This window comes from Chenopodium album, chromosome 3 (assembly GCF_948465745.1).
Source record: "Chenopodium album chromosome 3, dcCheAlbu1.1, whole genome shotgun sequence".
Classification (NCBI taxonomy): Eukaryota; Viridiplantae; Streptophyta; class Magnoliopsida; order Caryophyllales; family Amaranthaceae; genus Chenopodium; species Chenopodium album.
In genome coordinates, this window is record NC_137836.1 from 9,787,209 (window position 1) to 9,806,225 (window position 19,017).

General features: G+C 32.5%; 2 protein-coding genes across 2 annotated transcripts; both read left to right on the top strand.

The window, feature by feature from the left end:
* Positions 1–296: 296 nt before the first annotated feature.
* LOC145624817 (uncharacterized) lies at positions 297–1,911 on the top strand. The gene is made up of 6 exons (XM_081677905.1): positions 297–543; positions 653–734; positions 837–942; positions 1,096–1,275; positions 1,365–1,425; positions 1,509–1,911. The coding sequence occupies exons 1-6, from the start codon at positions 297–299 to the stop codon at positions 1,673–1,675; spliced, it is 843 nt and encodes a 280-aa protein (XP_081534031.1). The 3' UTR covers positions 1,676–1,911.
* Positions 1,912–11,922: 10,011 nt separating this feature from the next.
* LOC145624818 (uncharacterized) lies at positions 11,923–15,922 on the top strand. The gene is made up of 5 exons (XM_081677906.1): positions 11,923–12,092; positions 12,146–12,227; positions 12,323–12,793; positions 14,790–15,003; positions 15,225–15,922. The coding sequence occupies exons 1-5, from the start codon at positions 11,923–11,925 to the stop codon at positions 15,920–15,922; spliced, it is 1,635 nt and encodes a 544-aa protein (XP_081534032.1).
* Positions 15,923–19,017: the final 3,095 nt, after the last annotated feature.

The following is a 19,017-nucleotide window of genomic DNA, read 5'->3' on the forward strand; positions in this document are numbered from 1 at the left end:
GCGTGCATGCGTACTATAATTTCGACACTTTCCTACATGCTGTTACATTAGCAATAATTAATTTAATTTTTTTTGATAAATATTCATTGCAATAGTTAGGTATACATGAAATAAATTAGCTGTAACATTGGATAATCAAACGGCTTAACGACTCATCTTATCCAAAAAAAAAACAAAAAAAAACCTTTCGTCTACTTAGCAAGGATGAGTAGGATTGACGCTTATATATTATTCGATACATAAACCTTATGAACACCACTCTATAAACCTTTCAACTTAAAATATTATCGATTACAATGACGGGCGGCATTATTTGTTTGTCATTAGACGTGGAAGCTAAAAGCAACGACATTGTTATTCATGATGCAAAGGAGGAAAACAAACTTGGGTTAGTTGCATTGAAAAAGCTTGGAAATCTTGGTGTTCAAAAGAAGTTGCTTGTTCTTGATTTGAATGGCCTGCTCATTCATCGTGCTCACCGTGGTAACAAGTCTGAAATCCCTCTAAACAGACAACCCGATGGGGTTTATAAACAACGCTTAGGTGTGTATAATTCGATAACTTAAACTTATTCTTGTAACATCTGCTCGTAAAAAAAAAGTGACTTGTGTTTAGAAAGTTATGAATATTTTTTGCATCTTTTCTTGTACAGTTTATAGGCGGCCTTTTCTTGAAGAGTTTATGAAATTCTGCCTTGAGAGATTTGAAGTAGGAATATGGTCTTCTGCTAAAGAGTAAGTTTTTGTCAATTCATACATTGCGATCATGTATACCTTTTACAAATATGTGTAGAGATATAAAGAATGTGACATATATATACGGTGATCAATATGTAGGGGTAATGTTGATGGTATCTTTGATTGTGCTTTCAAGGGATTGATGAGGAGCAGCTTCTTGTTTATTTGGGTTAGTCTTGCTATTCTTTCTATCCTTGTCGTACTCGTATGTCTTTTGCTTGATTATCTATTACACCTAGCTATCAAAAAAAAAAAAAAAGTAGACCATCGAAAAAATAATTATTCGATCCCTAAAGTCAAATTTAGTTAGTTTACAGTATCGGCTTGAATTCTAATCCTGAAATATGGGACATTGCAGGACCAACGTAGCTGTACTGACTCCGGGTTCAAATCAATGGAGAAAAAATACAAGCCTCTTTTTTTCAAAGAGCTCAAGAAACTTTGGCAGACCTCAGCTCCTTCAAAAGGAGGGCTTATTTATTCTAAATCAAACACTTTGCTGATAGATGATGAGCCTTACAAAGGCCTTCTGAATCCGGTAAATTACTGTTTCTTTAACTAGTAGTAAATTCGACAAATCTATCTTATGAACATGCTAAAATGAAAGTGACAATCTTGTCCTTGCAGCCAAACACTGGCATATATCCCAACAAGTATGATGCAGGAAATTTGACTGATGATTTTCTTGGTAAGAAACTAAATCAAGTTTACCAAATACAAAGATTTTGGATGATTTATGAGTTTAATTAATTTGTTTCCGTTGTTGACAAGATCCGAAGAGGAAATTGTGTTCTTATTTAGAAGGCTTAGCACGTGCTGAGGATGTTCCATCATATGTCAAAGGGTATCGTTTTGGACAGCCTGCCATAGGACCCAAACATCCTGATTGGAACTACTATTCCAATGTTCTAAATCATGCAGGAGGTTTTCTGGTGTAACAGGTTAAATTTGATGTCAAGGCAAAATATACAAATCAAAAAGACCCTTTTAGGATAAATTTGGTGAATGTAATTGGTGAAAATTCTGCTGTGTTTTGTGAATCTATGTTGCAAAATTGGTCGTTATGATCGAGTAACATTGATGGCTATTATTATTAACTTAAATTTTGGTATTGTGCTAAAATTACATGTTTTGTTTTATGATGTAAAATGCAGTAGGGTATAATCTTTCAATTTGTGGAATAATGTATAAGGCAAACAAATTGAAGTGGTTACAGATTGCCATGGTTATTGCCATGGTTATTGGGCCGGTTGGATCATTATGGGTTAGTAACAGGTTAGATCATAAGTGGGTCACTTGCATATACTTAGCTGCATGCTTGTGCAACTAGAATGGCTGCAATAGCTCAAAATGCATGCTTTACTGAATGAAATACAGCCCAATCAACGTTCAACCTAATTCAACAATGTTCTTCGAGCCAACATAACACTTTCCTTTTTAAAAAAGTTTTGTTTCCTTCTTTTTAAATTCTCTATATGATCTTTTCTTTTCAATAATAATTTAGATCCAAATTATCATCAAAATTTATCTTCTTATAATTTTTATTATAATTTTCTTCTCTGTTTTTTCTCTTTTTTTCCTCCTTTATTCTTCATTTTCTCTCTTTGTTTAAAATTTTTTTTCTTTTCTTTTTTTATTTTTTAATTGAATTTGTTTCTTACAACATGGAATTAGTTGTTATTCCGAAAGAGATCATCAATGCAGGTTAGTATTATGTTTTGTTGATTTGTAATTAGATTTTTTTGAGGTTAGTTTCAGTTGTACTCCCTTCGTTTTTAAATAATTGCTCTATTTCTTCATGTGCGGAATTTTAGGAGAAATTAAAGAAAGTAATAAAATATGGAGGTGGTGGAGTAGGTGGTAGAATAAAATATGATTCATGGTAAGCCCACCAGGTGAAAGACATGAATTAAATATTATAAAAAGCTTTGCAAATAAAGAAATAGAGCAAGTATTTAAAAACAGCCGAAAATAGAATGTGGAGCAAGTATTTAAAAACGGAGGGAGTAATTTTTTTTGTTTACTTTCTATGAATTTAATTTCATTTGATTTTTGCTTAGGTTTGATCAATTTGATCTATGTATGGATTTCGATTTATTATGAGGTGATTTTGTAATTAATTTCTGTTGCATTTTTTCTGATTTCGATTTTATCTGATTTTGAATTCAATTGCATTTTGTTAGATTTGGTGAATTCGATCTATGTATGAATTTTGATTTAATTCATACGTAATTTGTTTAATTTGTATGAATTGAATTTCATTTGATTTTTGGTTAGCTTTCATCAATTTGATCTATGTATGATTTTCAATTTATTATGAATTGATTATTTTTATTAATTTGGATTTAATTTCATATGAATTGGATTTTATCTGATTTTCTAGTTAATTACTTTGAAAAGACAACTTGCTTTATGAAATGCATATGTTCATATTTTTTGTGCATATGTTCATATGTTCATATTCTTTATGCATTCACTAAGGAAAACAATTAATATGTTTATATTTTGAATGGTTATCTTTACTTTCTGAGATGCATGTGTTCATGTATTTTATGCCTATGTTCACTTTCAGAAAAGCATGCATATGTTCATATATCTATTCTAAAATACATGTGTTCATATATTTTATGCCTATGTTCATTTTATGAAAAGCTTGTGTTCACTTTTAGGGAACCTAAGCTAAGCACATGTTCTTATTTTGCTTGGTTAATTATGTTCACTTTCTGAATTCATATATTCAAATTTTTTTATGCATATGTAAATATTTTTAATACATATAATGCGTATGTTTTATAATCAATTTATTATTTATTTCTTCAATTTTTTATGTTCATAATTAAAGGCCTTAAATAAATAATCTAAACAATTTTCTACAAATACAAGTGAAATAAATGTAAATACAAACTAATCTAAACATTTTTCATATAATCTAAACATCGATTTCACTAATTAACAGAATATTTTCGAAGAACAGAGTTTTGGAAAATTCAGATAAAAGTTCACATAAATTCGGACAAAGATCAATGAAATTTTACTTTTTCTTGAGATAATCTTTTTCATTTTGCATTGCTTCTCGTATATCCATTGTTGATTTTTCAGTTTTTAGTGAAGTAAATCTTGTAAAGGAGAGAGAATGAAATTTGGTGAGAGAAAATAAAAGAAATTAATTACAAAATTTTATTTTTAAAAAATTAATGAGAAGTTAAACGTATTATATTTTAAAAAATAAAAAATAAATTGAAAACCAAAATATGGTAGACTGGTAGTTGTAAATTGATGGCTTTAGAGTGGGTTGCGTTTGGGAAGTGAGGGTTTGGGTCGTGTTTTCGTTTTGAGCGAGTTTTGCAACTAGACTTCTTTATTGGGTCGGTGTTGCATGTAGAATAGCTGCACAAGGGTGCAACTTAGACCAATTGGTGAATCACTTAATAATGGGCCAAAGTACGTAAATTGGGCTAAAAATATATTGGGCTATAGGCTATTGTTATAACTATATTTAATTTAAATCTAAATTAACACTAACCATATGCTGATGTACGACAAGCAAGCAAGTTTGATAGAATTGGTGGAGAATTCACCGTACGACCATTACGTCACAAATTCAAGTCCCACCAACTATAATTGATTTACCTTTTTCTTTTACTCTCAAGTAACCCGTGAGAGGTGCCGGTTCAGTAGGCTCCCTCCGTCCCAGAACATATGAGACATTTTTTTTTTCTCTATTTATGTATTAGCTTTGAATATATAATTTTATTAACAAAATAAAAACATATTTTATTATTAAACATGTTGATAAATAGGTATTATTATAAATTTTTATACTACAACTTCTAAAAGAAATTTTATTTATATTTAATTATATAAAAATAAAGCCACAATAGTGCATTGACATGTGTGCAATATTTAACTTAACACTATATAAATAAAATATATATATACTCCCTTCGCCCACGGTTATCTGGACCAAACGTCCTTTTTGCGGACTCCTAGGTAAAATTTCTTAAACTAGATTAATGAAAATTAAGAGGACAAAGAAGGGTTAATCAATCCAAATTTTAAAAAAAAAAAAACACAATTAAGCAAGGAGAACCACCACCACTCATAACAGCGGTTAACCACCACGTCACCCCACGAACCACCAACAGCCACGCAACCCACCACTCACTGATGCGGGAACTCAGACCACCACGAAACCCCCACTCACATCCACGAACTTATACCGTACCACCAACACCCCCCACGCAACCCCCCACGAAACCCACTCACATCCATGAACTCAGACCACTGTAACGGCCACAAACTCAAACAACCGAAACCCACCACGAAAACCCAACGGCCCCAGATATGGAATCGAAACCCACCAAGAAACCCATCATGAAACCCACGAACTCTGCAAACTGCCGGCATCTACAAACTCAGATTAGTGATTGTGGTGGATTAGTGGCGATGGAAATGGCGCGACGATCCATTGTATGGTCGCGATGGGGTCTGGTCGGAGAATGGTGTACGATCTAGGGTTCGGTCGCGGTGGTTTTCGGTGGTCTGAGTTCATGGTAGGGGTGGCAAAGTGGATGGGTTAAGGTGGTAATTAGTGGCAAGTAAATGTAATTATAAGATGTTAAACAAAGTTAAAAAAAAAAATAAGGGTAAGGTAGTCATTTTACTCTTTAAAATTTACTAAAAATGGAAAGAAAAAAAAATTGTTGCAAATAATAGAGAGCACCCATTTATAGTAAATGTTGCAGATAATCGTGGGCGGAGGGAGTATGTATATAGAACCAAGTTATAATGAGAGCCAAGGCTAAAATAAGAGCTAGGAACTAATCTAGGTCCTTCGGACGACTCACATGCTTCTCGTGTCATTAATGACATTTTTGTAATATTTTAACTTTATAAATTAGTTTCCAGTTTCATTTCTCAAAAGTAAATGAAAATTTAGTAAAAGTAAATGAAATTTCCTTAAAAGTTAAAAAAAACTGTAAAAATTTTAAAAACAGCGAAATTACGAGAATGTCATTAATGAGAGCGGGTGCAGTGTGAGCCATTAGAAGGAGTGCGATCAATGGCTGAGATTAGTTCCTATTATTCACTTTGATTCTCACATTATCTCAATTGTGTGTGTATATATATATATATATATATATATATATATATATATATATATATATATATATATATATATATATATATATATATATATATATATATATATTGTCAAATTTATTAGTTTTTGGGTAGATTAATCTTTTGTCAAATTTTAAGACTAACTTTTTTGGCTTGTTTGGTTAATGACTTTTGACTTTTCGTTTTTCAATTTTGTTTGGTCAACACTGACATTTATATATTTGGTAATTGGCCTTTTCCTTTCGCTATAAAGCTAGCTTAGTTTTATTTTTATTTTTTTGAAACAAAAGCTAGCTTTACGCTTTGCTTCCAAAAGCCGAAAGCTAGTAAAGCCCCGTTCTATAGAGCTGCTCTGCTCTGCTTTGCTCTGCTCTGCTGAGCCGAGCCCTGCTCTGCTCAAATCAAATCTGCTCTGCTCGGCTCGGCTCTTCTTAATTTTCAAATAATAATTAATAATAACAACAATAATAATTAATAATAACAACAATAATAATTAATATTCAACAATAATAATTAATATTGTATTGATGATAATAATTTATATTAATAATAATAATAAGGGTAATGTTATACATATCCCTTAGGGCTATATATAAGCATTAAAATACTTTTGGAAATTGTATAAAATTAGGAATTCATGACAAAAACACGTGTAGATCAGTGTAATTAGTATGAATTTGTCACGATTTTCTGAATTTAAACAGTTTTCAAGAGTATTTTTAATGCTTATATGTAGCCCTAAGGGCTATATATATCATTTTTCTAATAATAATTTTAATAATAAATAATAATAATAATTTTAATAATTAATAATAATAATAATAATAATAATTTTAATAATTTTCATAATTAATAATAATAATAATAATAATAATAATTTTCATAATTTTCATAATTTTTAATAATAATAATAATAATAATAATAATAATAATAATAATAATAATAATAATTAGTACTACATATAATAAGTAATTAGTAGTTAATAGCTAATAATGATTAATTGTTAGAATAAATACCCCCTCTATCCCTTAATTATAAGCCTGTATTCCTTTTTAAGTATCCCAAAATGTTGTACCTAATTCTAAAAGTCACATAATCATTACTTACTTTTTATTTTTCTCATAAAAAATATGCATACACCAAAAATATAATTACTACTTTTTATATTATTTCCCATAAAATATTCTCTACTTTTTATAATTTTACTTTTTATATTCCTCAACTATGTCCATCCTTATTAAATCTCGGGTTTTTTTAGAAATAAACTTATAAGGGACGGAAGGAGTAACTAAATAATTAGAATTAGAAAATAATAATTAATAATCAAGATTTAATAATTAATACGAAGTAATAAATAATTAAGATTAGAAAATAATAATTAATGATAAATATTTAAAATCAATATGTAATAATTAAAAATCAATAATTTATAATTAATAACAAAAGAATACATTTATAATCAATAATTGATACTCTGAAATTAATTGTAATTAGTGATAATTAATAAGTAATAATTAATGACTATTTCCTCCATCCCTTTTTTACATTCCTGTTTTTCTTTTTGGGTATTTCAAAGTTACATTCCTACTTTTCTTTTTTAGTGAGTAATTTTTACCAAATATTCCAAATGATTTTTATTATTCTATTTTGTAATTAATGCTTTCTCTATTTTCTCACTCTTATTTTCATAATCCATGTGCATCAATTTAGATGAATATGATTAGTCCTTTTTTTTCACCAAAAAATGTTATTGGTCCTTTTTCTTTTCAAAGGATTGATGACATGTGCAACATTAAATATTATTCTATGTTTGTTTTACTCAAAGACATTAATTAATGTCTTTTAATTCCTATTATACTTTGTTTTATTGATCTTTATTTTATTTCAAGTTCCTTAATTCCCGTGTAATTTTACAAATAGGAATATAAAAAAAGGGGATAGAGAGAGTAATAATTAACAATTGATAATTCAAAATATTTAATTTATAATTAACGGAAATTTCACCAAATGCCACTGACAAATTTAAAAATTCATCAAATGCCATCGCACTTTTCAGAATTCACCAAATGCCACTCACAAACAGTAAAATGCCATGTCGTGCCATTAATGAGGTCTAGACGTTAACAGTCCGTTAATGCGAAATGACCATTATACCCTTATTTGGGGTTAATGGCGCGTGAATGATCATTGACTCTCTGACTTCTTCAATTTAGATTAAAAATAAAATAAAATAACTCCATCATTCTTCTTCTCTGTTCTTCGAACTTTCACCCTCATTCAAACTCTCAAATCCATACTCAAACTAGAAGCTTTCGTTAACACTTGAACAAAACACTCCTAAAAATTTAATCTTTTTTTGCGATTGAAGCTGCGCGAACCAGTACAGCAGTGACAAGTAGGGGAGGAAGTAGAAGCAAAAAGCTCTTGAATTTGAGTTTAGGGTGTTCGACATAGCATTCAAGGTAATAATCGCTCTTTCGCTTTTCCATTCGCGTTTTGAATCTGGCAATTTTTGCGAAAATTAAGTTAGGGTTAGGGTTTTTTGAAACGTTCATGTTAAATGTGATTACTTGAATTGACTGTGTGAATTATTGTTAAATTTGATATTAAAATTGTTATTTGTTGGTATTGATTTGACATTGTTATTGTAGACACCCATTTGTGTCTCCCCAAAACCAAACCCAGTGATGAGTACCTTTCACGTCAAATCATAATCGAATGAAGTGAAAGTGTGGAAAGTCTAGTGTTGCGGATAGTTTTAATTCCTTTTCTTTTCTCTCTGTTTTTGAAAAAACTTATTTTAAGAAAACATCCAATCCAGTTTGGTTGGTCCATGATATGGGTCCAATAGTAGTGTAGTTGAATGGGGCTTGAAAAGAGCTTTCCAACGATATATTATAAGCCCGATTCCGATGAATATTGAGGAAGTTATGGCCAATTTACTGAACTGGGCCCGTTTTGAGCCTTATATGCGGCACAATGATCTAGGGGGGGGGCTAATATGATTTATCATTCCTAATGCAATTAGGAATGGTTTAGTCTTCTAGATTCTTCTAGAAGGTTCTTTTCATTCCTAATTCAATTAACATTGATAAATTGACTTTTGTTGACTTTTCAGAATTTTAATTAAAATCAAAGAACATTTTTGAGGAAAAGATACAATTTTATCCTCCTGTACGGAAAAATTTATCTGATTTGAGAAAGCACGTCAAAAACAGTGTTAGCGCCAAACGTCAGGCATTGGCGCCCGGCGCTAAGCCTGGCGCTTGGCGCTGGCATTGGCGCCTGGCGCCAATAGCCTAACGTTGGCGCCAGCTCTGTTTTGCGTGTGCCAGATGCTCTGTTTTGTTAATTTTATCTTTTTGGCTGATTTTCTCTATAAATAACGTATTAAAAACTTCGTTTTCATTCATCAACAATCAGTTTTCAATTATAATCACCTACAACCAGTTTTCATCAATTCACAAATTCTCTTTAATCATTCATCTTTCCATCTCTCTCTTTCTCTCTCCCTTTTCTAAACTTGCTTTTTACATATAAAATTCCGCATTCATTAGATCTAGAAACACCTAGCCATATTCGAAGTTGCCTTCGCCCTAGACATGAAAGGTTTAATTTCTGAGGGTTTGGTCCCAAATCTCTCTTTCAATTATTTAATTTAATTGTTTGTTTATTATTTTCCTTGAAGTTACTAACGTGTGTATTTTGTTATTAGAAAGAGGTACGAGGCATCGAAGTAAGTACTTTAATGGTTTAATTGATATTATGATGTAGAAACCATGTTTAAATTGTTATTATGATATTCTTAGTATCATGTTTAGGGAAAAGGTTATAATATCAAATATGCTTATTATGATTCCTGCGATGTCTTTTATATTCTTCCTAATATTTATGATTGTTAGTATCATGTTAGGGTTAAAGATTTGATTTTTATTGCTTAGTGACATGCTAGGGTTTGTTATTAATCTTGTTAGTATCATGCCTAGGATCTTGCTATTTTTATTATGCTTTAACATGATTATTATAATTATTATTATGATGATTATTGTTTTGATTATTATTATGATTATTATTTTTAATTATTATGATTTATTATGTTGTTTGATATTTTATTGTTATTGCTTGATCACGTCTTTTATGCATGTTTAAAGGGAATTTGTACTTGTAATCACGCTTAATAAGATAATTAATAATCTTGTTAGGTTTAATATGATTATAATTCAAGTGATCGCCAATAATAGATTTATTTGCATATTAAATTCAACCAACATAGATAAACAGGTTTAGGGTTAAATCCTATTGATTGCATGTTAGTCAGAAAGCGCACATGAATACGATCTGAATAAAGTAGAGGCCTATCATTAGGGCAGGTTCAATCTCTTTTAGGTTGGATTTGTACCTTCATCCCCGAACTCTTATTTGGTTCAAGACCTTATGGAGTTGACGATCTCTTGGATCGTTAAGGGGTGTAACCTTCACCCTGTGAGCGCTTTACAAGTTCCTAAAACTTGTTGGCGACTGTTTTGCTCTATCTTCTTCCCTTTTGGATGCCACCGTACTTTAGTGTATGATCACAGTGGGGTTCAAGCTAGGGGTTAACGCTTGAAATTATTCCCTACAGTTATGTTTTGTGATTGTGAGGTCTTTGAATTCCATATTTCGCAATTTTGTGTACTGGTATGTTAGGGTTTGGTATGTGGTTGTTGATATGAATCATATGTGTTGATATGAATCATATGTGTTGATGTTCAGTATAGTAATGTGTCTGTAATTTGTTGTTTATAGGATGAGTAAAGTGTGGCTTGATGTCCATTATAGAGATCTGGGGTTTGATGTATTGGTTGATGATACTGACAGAACAAGTTTAATGGACTTGTATGAGTTTATGTTTGAGGACTCTGTTAAGCAAAATGTGATCCTTCCAAAGTACTTTAGTTTGTATGTACTGCCACCTAGAACTAATAGGAAGTTGGAGTTGTGTTTTGATAGGGATATACTGAAAATGTGGGAGTGGTTTGGACATAAGGAAACAATAGTAATCTATTTAGAGGAAAAAGAAAGTCCTATTTTGGTGTTTAAGGATGCTGAGGATAATTGGCAAAAAAGGATTAAGGCCATGGCTGAGAAGGCTAGGTTAGAAGCTGAAAAGGCCCAGGCTGATAGAGAGTTAGAGGAACTGGAACCTTTTACAGTTGCAGTTGAGGTTCCTGTTGCTAATGTGGATGGGGGAGAGGATGAGTATGTAAGAGTGTTTGAGACTCCATTAGCTGATGAGGTTTTTCCTGGGCAATCTCAACCTGAGCCTGAGCAAAATACTCAACCATCTACCCCACCTAAACACTATCAACCAACTTCTCCTCTCAACCAACCCAAAACCTCAGGTGTGAGGAGGAATATGACCCCAAGGAAAAGGAAGAGAACACCCAAAAAAAGCCACCACCTCAAACCACCTCACCAGCTCAAACCACCTCACCACCTCAAACAACCTCACCACCTCAAACAACCTCGCCACCTCAAACTGACAACCAAAATTTCCAAACTGACTCGCCACCTTATTCACCTGAAGCACCATATTCACCTGGACCACAACCACCATCACCACCTCTTTCAGCTCACCAAGCAGAGTCACCATCACCACAAACAAGATCAGAACCAGTTCCTCAGGCAGAATCAGTTCTAGCTCAAACTAATGTCAATCAAACATTAGAACCAGCTACTACTATGCCTGAGAAACCTAAAAAAATTGGTAGATCAAGGCCACCATGATTTAGAACCAAAAAGAGCTGTGGAAAAAGGGTTGCTGGGGGGAGTAATGATGAAGGTGTGAGCTTAAGGAGATCTGAAAGACACAAGAAGCCACCAGCTGGGGTTGAAAGTAGTGAGGATGAGTGCTCTGATGATGATGACAGTGAGGATTCAGATTACATTCAATCTGGCAGTGAACAATATGATGATGATTTGGATCTTGCTGACTTCATATAAGATGAGGAAGAAGTACAATGCCTGTATGATAACATCCTACCCAAAGAATTTGAAGATTACCTTGATGGGACCCAGGAAATGGATAAGACATACAAGAATGGCAAGGTTTGGAGAGATTGTGAATTTGGAAGCATTAAACTGGAGCCATGGTTGATTTTTGCAGACAAAGAGTCATTCTATGAAGTGTTTAAGGATTTTTGTGTACAAGAAGGTTTTGGAGTTTTTGTTGAAAATAGTGACCCTACCAGGTTTATAGCAAGATGTACTATAGATGGTTGCAACTGGAGAATCATGCATCAAGCATGGCTGACAAAGTGAGCTGGGCAATCAAGACTTTGACAGGGGAGCATGCAACTTGTGGCAGGCTTGAGATAAATCCAATTGTTGGCTGTGATTGGCTTTGCAGACATCTGCAATCAGATATTCAAGCCAATCCAGATATCCTAGTTGAGTCTCTGCAAATAATCTGTATGGAAAGGTACAGAATTCAAGTGAAGAAAAGGTTATTTACAAGGTGAAAGCAATTGCCAAGGATCTCATTCATGGTGGATTTGGAGAGGCCTACAGTCTCCTTCCAAGATATGCTGAGATGGTCAAGCAGACCAATCCAGGGAGTTATGCACTAGTGACATGGACACAAGTACCTGAAAATGTCCAACCAAGGTACAAAGCATGCTTCTTTTCTTTTGCTGCACAAGTTAGAGGTTTTTTGAGAGGCTGTAGGCCAATCATTGGCATTAATGGAGCCCATCTTAGTGGATATTATAAAGGGATACTGCTAACAGCTGTTAGAATTGATGGGATTAATGAGATATTTGTGTTTGCTTATGGCATAGTCAGTACAGAGAGTGTTGAGACTTGGGGTTATTTTATGAGGAATTTAAAGTGCCTCTTTGAGAAAGAGGGATGCAACAGAGATGATTGGACATTTCTTTCTGACAGGATAAAGGTAAATCAGTCTCTTTAGCATACACTTTTTTTCTTTTTTTTTTTTATTACTTTACAGTTGTAACACCCCAATAATTCTCCCTTTTCCAAACCACTTACTTTAAATAAAAATAGAGGAGAACCATTGGCATGTTACCGCCACGTGTTAAAACGTTAAGGCTTTATCAAAGTATTGCAGCAGAAATCCAACTTAAATATTAAAATAATATAATTTAGAAAACCAATAAGTCGAAGCTTACAAATTGGAACCATAAAGGCCCTTATTAAAACCAAACCAATATTCCAAAATCCCAAAACATAATTAAAATAGTAAAACATAAATAAGTTCAACACAAAGAACGAATACTCTCAATCACACCAATCCCTTGACAATGAGTATGTCAAATCCCCGAACTTCACATCATCAAGCTAACCTGTGCAATACTGCTCCCCAATAATACAAGTGTAATAATTGGATCATCACAGGGTCATTGAAAGGCGAAGGCCATGACCAAAAGAAAACACACAAAAGCACGCAATCAGCAAAGCTGAGTACATACAAGCTACAACGTACCAAGCCTAGCATGCTCAACTAATTAAAGTAAATAAACATACAACACAAATTCATTAATCAAGACTCCACACTTAAATAATTCAATCGACTCAACATACTTGCTAATCAATTCCAAACACTTGACTCTTTATATTTAATTTAATTAATTTAATTTGGAGTAAGCAATAGACGAGGTTGTCCAATCCACCAAATCATTTTGGTCCCAAATGACCATTTAAAAATAAAAGTTTAGCGCGATGCAAGAATGGGCGCGACTCCATTCTCACAAAGTTAGTCTAGGATCCCATCTAACTTTCATTATAAAATACAAATGTAAATACCAAAAGAGAAGAGGACATGTTGATCAAACAAGCCTCGGAAAGCCACGGGCTACCACCGTGTACCCCAACCCATAATTGTCAATACTCTAGAAGTGCACGCTTTCTAGAGTTTTATTGCTCATCCATGTTTCACTTTACGTGATTACAATTTTAATTAATAGCCGACTCAATCAAGAAGACCATACATAACAATCATACATCAATTCACTTTTAATCTTATTTAGGACAATGGTGATCACATCACAAGTTGACCTTTAATTCCATTAAACTTCCAAATTATCCAAATTGTTGAACATAGTCAACTCACCTAGCCATTTCGGCTTAATCCACCTTTACTCAACATACTAACAATTCATGATTGAGTAATAAATAAATAAATAATAACCTTGTGGAATAATTAATAAATTCATTCCACTTAAACCATTCAATTCCAATCCTTTAATAATCCAAATGTGGTTAACAAACCAATCCAATAAAATATGTTTGTATCAACATTCCATACAAACAATTATTCCAATATAATTCAACATGTTTGCATCCATAATTCCATACAAACATAATCAATTCACCAAAACATGTCTCATAAACATAAACACATGAATTAATTAAATGTATAACCAAACAATTTTCATCCAAGTGTTCTCTAATCATGAAACTAAGTTCTTTTCTTTGGTACCTAAACATGATACTACTTACAACGAAGTAGACATGTACGTACCTCGTATAAACAATCCTTTGTGCCACTTTTAATCACTTAAAAGTCTCCTAAGAAATAATCACTTCCTTTTGTGTGGGGAAATTTTTGGGATGTATGGGGTATTTATAGGAGAGAGGGTAGTAGGGTAAGTAGGGATATTGGGCCTCATTAAATTAATGGGTCAATTAAGAAAGTAAACCGGGTTTGGTTTGTTTGTTGGACATAAATTATAGAAGGAAGGTTCATAAAAAGTTCTTTGTAATAAAATCGTTTATCAACCCCAAAAATAATTTGAAACTTTTGAAATTAAATTCCGGAAAAAATACAAATAAATATTATAAATAATATATAATTTCATTTATAATATATTTAAAAATATGGGGGATTACAACAGTACTATTTCCTCACTTGTAATATGGTTTTGTAGGGAGTTGATGCAGCAATTATGGAGACATTTCCCAGAGCTAGTAGAAGAATATGCTGTCAACACTTGTACAACAACTGCAAAACAAAAGGCTTTAGTGGAACAGCATTTCACAAACTGTTTTGGGTTGCTGCTGATGCTTACAATCCATATGTTTTCAACAAAGCAATGGAGAAGATTCATGCCTACAATCCAAATGTTGTTCTGTATTTGGAGAGTACCACTGAAGTTTGGTCAAGGCATAAGTTTGACCCAGTTGTCTGTTGTGACCATAACACAACAAATTTTGTTGAATCATTCAACTCTTGAACCAAGCCATACAGAGACCTACCCGTGTTAAAGCTTCTTGAAGGTTAAACAAGCATTTTCTCATGTTTTATCACTTTGCAAATGCCATTTCAACCTAGTTTAATTTTGTAACTGGTTTTAATTTTGCAGCTATAAGGCAATGGTGCATGAAAAGGATGGCTCCAAGGTTTGATAAAGCAACTTCAATGGGGGATGGGGAACTTACTGAGTATGCAACAAAGATCTTGCAAACAAGATCAGATGAGTCCAGGTTCTGCTATGCTACACCATGTGGGGGTGATGAGTTTGAGGTAAGAGATGCACATGTGTACTATCCCATCAAACTAGGGGCTGGAACTTGTGGTTGTGGGAAGTGGCAACATTCAGGGATCCCATGTAAGCATGTGCTCAGGGTGATTTACCACCAAAGGCTGCAAGCTACATATTTTGTATCACCTTATTTCAAAGGGAGGGCATACAAAAACACTTATGGAGAGCATATGCACCCAATGCCTGACCAAACTCAGTGGCCTTCATTCAACCTCCCTGACATACTACCACCCTTAGTGAAAAGATCAGCAGGCAGACCCAAGAAACAGAGAAGAAGAGGGGCAAATGAAGCAAGAAAGGGAAAGAGACATAGTTCAGTCAAGTGCACCCTATGCAAAGAATTGGGCCACAACATGAAGACATGTGCAACAAAGAAAAAAAGTGCAGCAGCTGAAGCAGCAAGTGCAGCAAACAACAGCACTGAGCAGCCTGAAGCAACAACTGCAGCAATCAACAACAATGCAGAGGCTGAAGCAAGCACTTCAAAGACTAAGAAGAGATCAAAGAAAGCTGCATAAACTCCACAGCCTTGCCCTTTTGAATGCACATCATATTTGTTAATGAAATCCTAATTTTTGAACATTAATATTCCACTATGTGCTGTACCTAAGTGTTTTGTTTTTCGGGAAAAATTCTGAATTATGTCAGCAAGGGCATTTTATTTTGAGATGAACAGAAAACAGTAGCCATAATTTTTTGGATGAACATGATTGCAACATGAATAATTATACTAGAAATGTTTAAATTAACACTTTATTTACTTTCATTGCAATTACATTGTTGTTCACTTCATCATTACAATCACAACTATTACACACATAACAACTCCTACTTTCATAATAGAATTGAGAACTTTTTGTTGCTGCCTCACTTTCTTCTTCAATTGCTTCAATTCATCATACACATCGCTATGTCCCGATCCATCCCTATCATAACAATTTCCCCTACTTTGAGCTTCTTCCGGCTTGAGGACTTCACACCATTTGAAACTATTACACGAGTCACACTTGTAATAAAGCCTTTGAGGATTTGATGTTGACTCCGAACTTCTAATTGCGTATTTCCGACCACAACCGCAAAACTTATTTGGAACTCTTACATATGCATACTCGTATGTGGAGGAGGATGTGTTTGATAACAAACTCATGATTATGCATGTAGAGGGATGCAATGTGTGTTCTAAGTCTCATATTTATACAACAAAGTGGGTGCAATGGCTATTTTACCCCAACAATATTTCAAAAATGTTCAAATAAACTAGCCGTTAGTACTCATTTGATTAGAGGGTTACTGTGAAATAATTTACAAAAGTAATAGCATTTCATGCAAATTACTAATTTGTAAATGGCATTTTGTGAATTAAGAATCCTAGTAACGGACTGTTAACGTCCAGACCTCATTAATGGCACGACATGACATTTTACTGTTTGTGAGTGGCATTTGGTGAATTATGAAAAGTGCGATGGCATTTGATGAATTTTTAAATTTGTCAGTGGCATTTGGTGAAATAGCCGTATAATTAATTATTAGTAATTAATACTTTATAATTAATATTTAATATTAAACAATTAATAGTAGTAATTTATAATTAATATTTAAGAATTACGAGTAGTATTTGATAACAAAGAATTAATATGTATTAATTAAAAATAATTATTAATCAAATCATAATAAGAATTTATTACTACAAATTAATAAAAAAAATTAAAATAATTAAATAATTACTAATTAAATAAATAATTAATATTAATCAATTAATGTTAATTATTTTATTAATATTACTCATTATATAATAATATTCTTCTAACAATAAATGGTTTATGAATACTTATTTATAATTTTTATTTGTTATATCCTACTCCCTCCGTCCCCGATTGATAGTCACTTTTGCCATTTTTGGTGACTCAAAATGTTAGTCACATTTGCTTTTTTCAAGTACCATTAATATTATTTTTTTACCAAAATTCTCTAACATTTGCAAAAATATTTGTGCAAATTTAACTTTCCCATGTAAATTTTACTTTCCCATGTACTTTAATTACTTTCCCTCTCTACTTTTTTGCATACCCAATGTAAATTTACTTTTTCAATGTACTTTCTTTAATCCTCTTTAATTCCCGTGATTTTTTTTTTTTTTTTCAAAAGTGACTATCAATCGGGGACGGAGGGAGTAATAGATAACTAATAAATAAGTATGCATTGTCAATTAGTATTTCATATTTAGTTACTAATACTCATCATAGATGAATAAGTACACATAATGATGTCCTTTAATTTGATTTTGCATAGTTAAAGTTAACAACTAACAATTGATTTTACCAGGCAACAAATGGTCAAACAACTACTAGTAGTACAAATAACCAATGTAATACTAACAGCTAGTCAAATAATTAAGCCAAGTTATACAACTGAATAGTCTATTCCCATTTCCCAAACAAACCTTTACCATAAGACTCAGGGGGTTTGCAATTTCAAATTTCAAATCCAATTGGATAAAAAATTTCATATTATTGGTAAAAATGCAATCCCTAGGTAATATAAACCTCTTCTCCTTTTTCCTCCTTTCTCTCTCCAAAACCCTAGCCTCCATTGTTGAATTTTTGAAGGGGCTTCCATCGATTTTAATCGGTGGAAAGCGCCAATCCTTGTTTCTTTATTGGTTTTTTTAGGTTTATAATAATGCTTCCTCCTTTTGGGAGGAACTTTTCTCCCTAAAAAAAAAGGGTTTCCGATCTCCTTCGAAAGACAAGGGTTTTTCGACCTCCTTCGAAAGACAAGGTTTATCTCCTCTTTTCGAGGGATAAATTTCTTAGTTTTGAATCCATGGTGGCAGATCTAATGGATTGTCGTGAAATTATTTCGTTGGTGAAAAAGTTATCAAGTTTTCGAATACGAACGGATGAATTAGAAGGAAAACATCCTCACGGCTACAAAGGATCGTTAGATTGTCTCTCCAACAAGGTTGTAATTTTCAGCGATATATATAAGCGGGAGATGTTCCGTAGTGCAAGATCTACTCGATGATCGTATTTTTTATGAAGGAAAATTCTATTTGATTCAATATCTTATGTATTTGTTAACGTTGAATCTCTATTGTAGATGTCGTATGACTTTTAATTAATAAAATATTTTTGCTACTAAAAAAAAAAAAGTAATATAAAATATTCAGATCAGAACTATGGGTTTTTAAAACAAAATCACCGGAATGTTGGATCAAATTATAATTTTTTTTTTTTGTAGAAAAATGCAAATCCGTATCCTATCCGAAACCTTATTTTAAATATTTTTAATTCCAATTTGAAATACCCGCCACTAAAAAACTTGAGCCGGCATCCGAAATTTCAGATTGGATCACCAAATTTTCGAATCGTCAAGCAGTTCAAATACCTTTGCACATGAGCAGTAATGTTGAAAAAATGAGGGCCAACATAATGCAGAAGGAAACCAGAAAATTTGGAACTTGATGAACAAGGATCTTTTACCAAAATGGCTAATTTGACAAAAGTATTTACCAAAACGGCTAATTATGAATTTTAATTCCAAAACTAGCTAAATTATTGACTTCAAAGTAAATTAGCTATTTCTTTTTCCTTTGAACCAGTTTTGTTCAGGT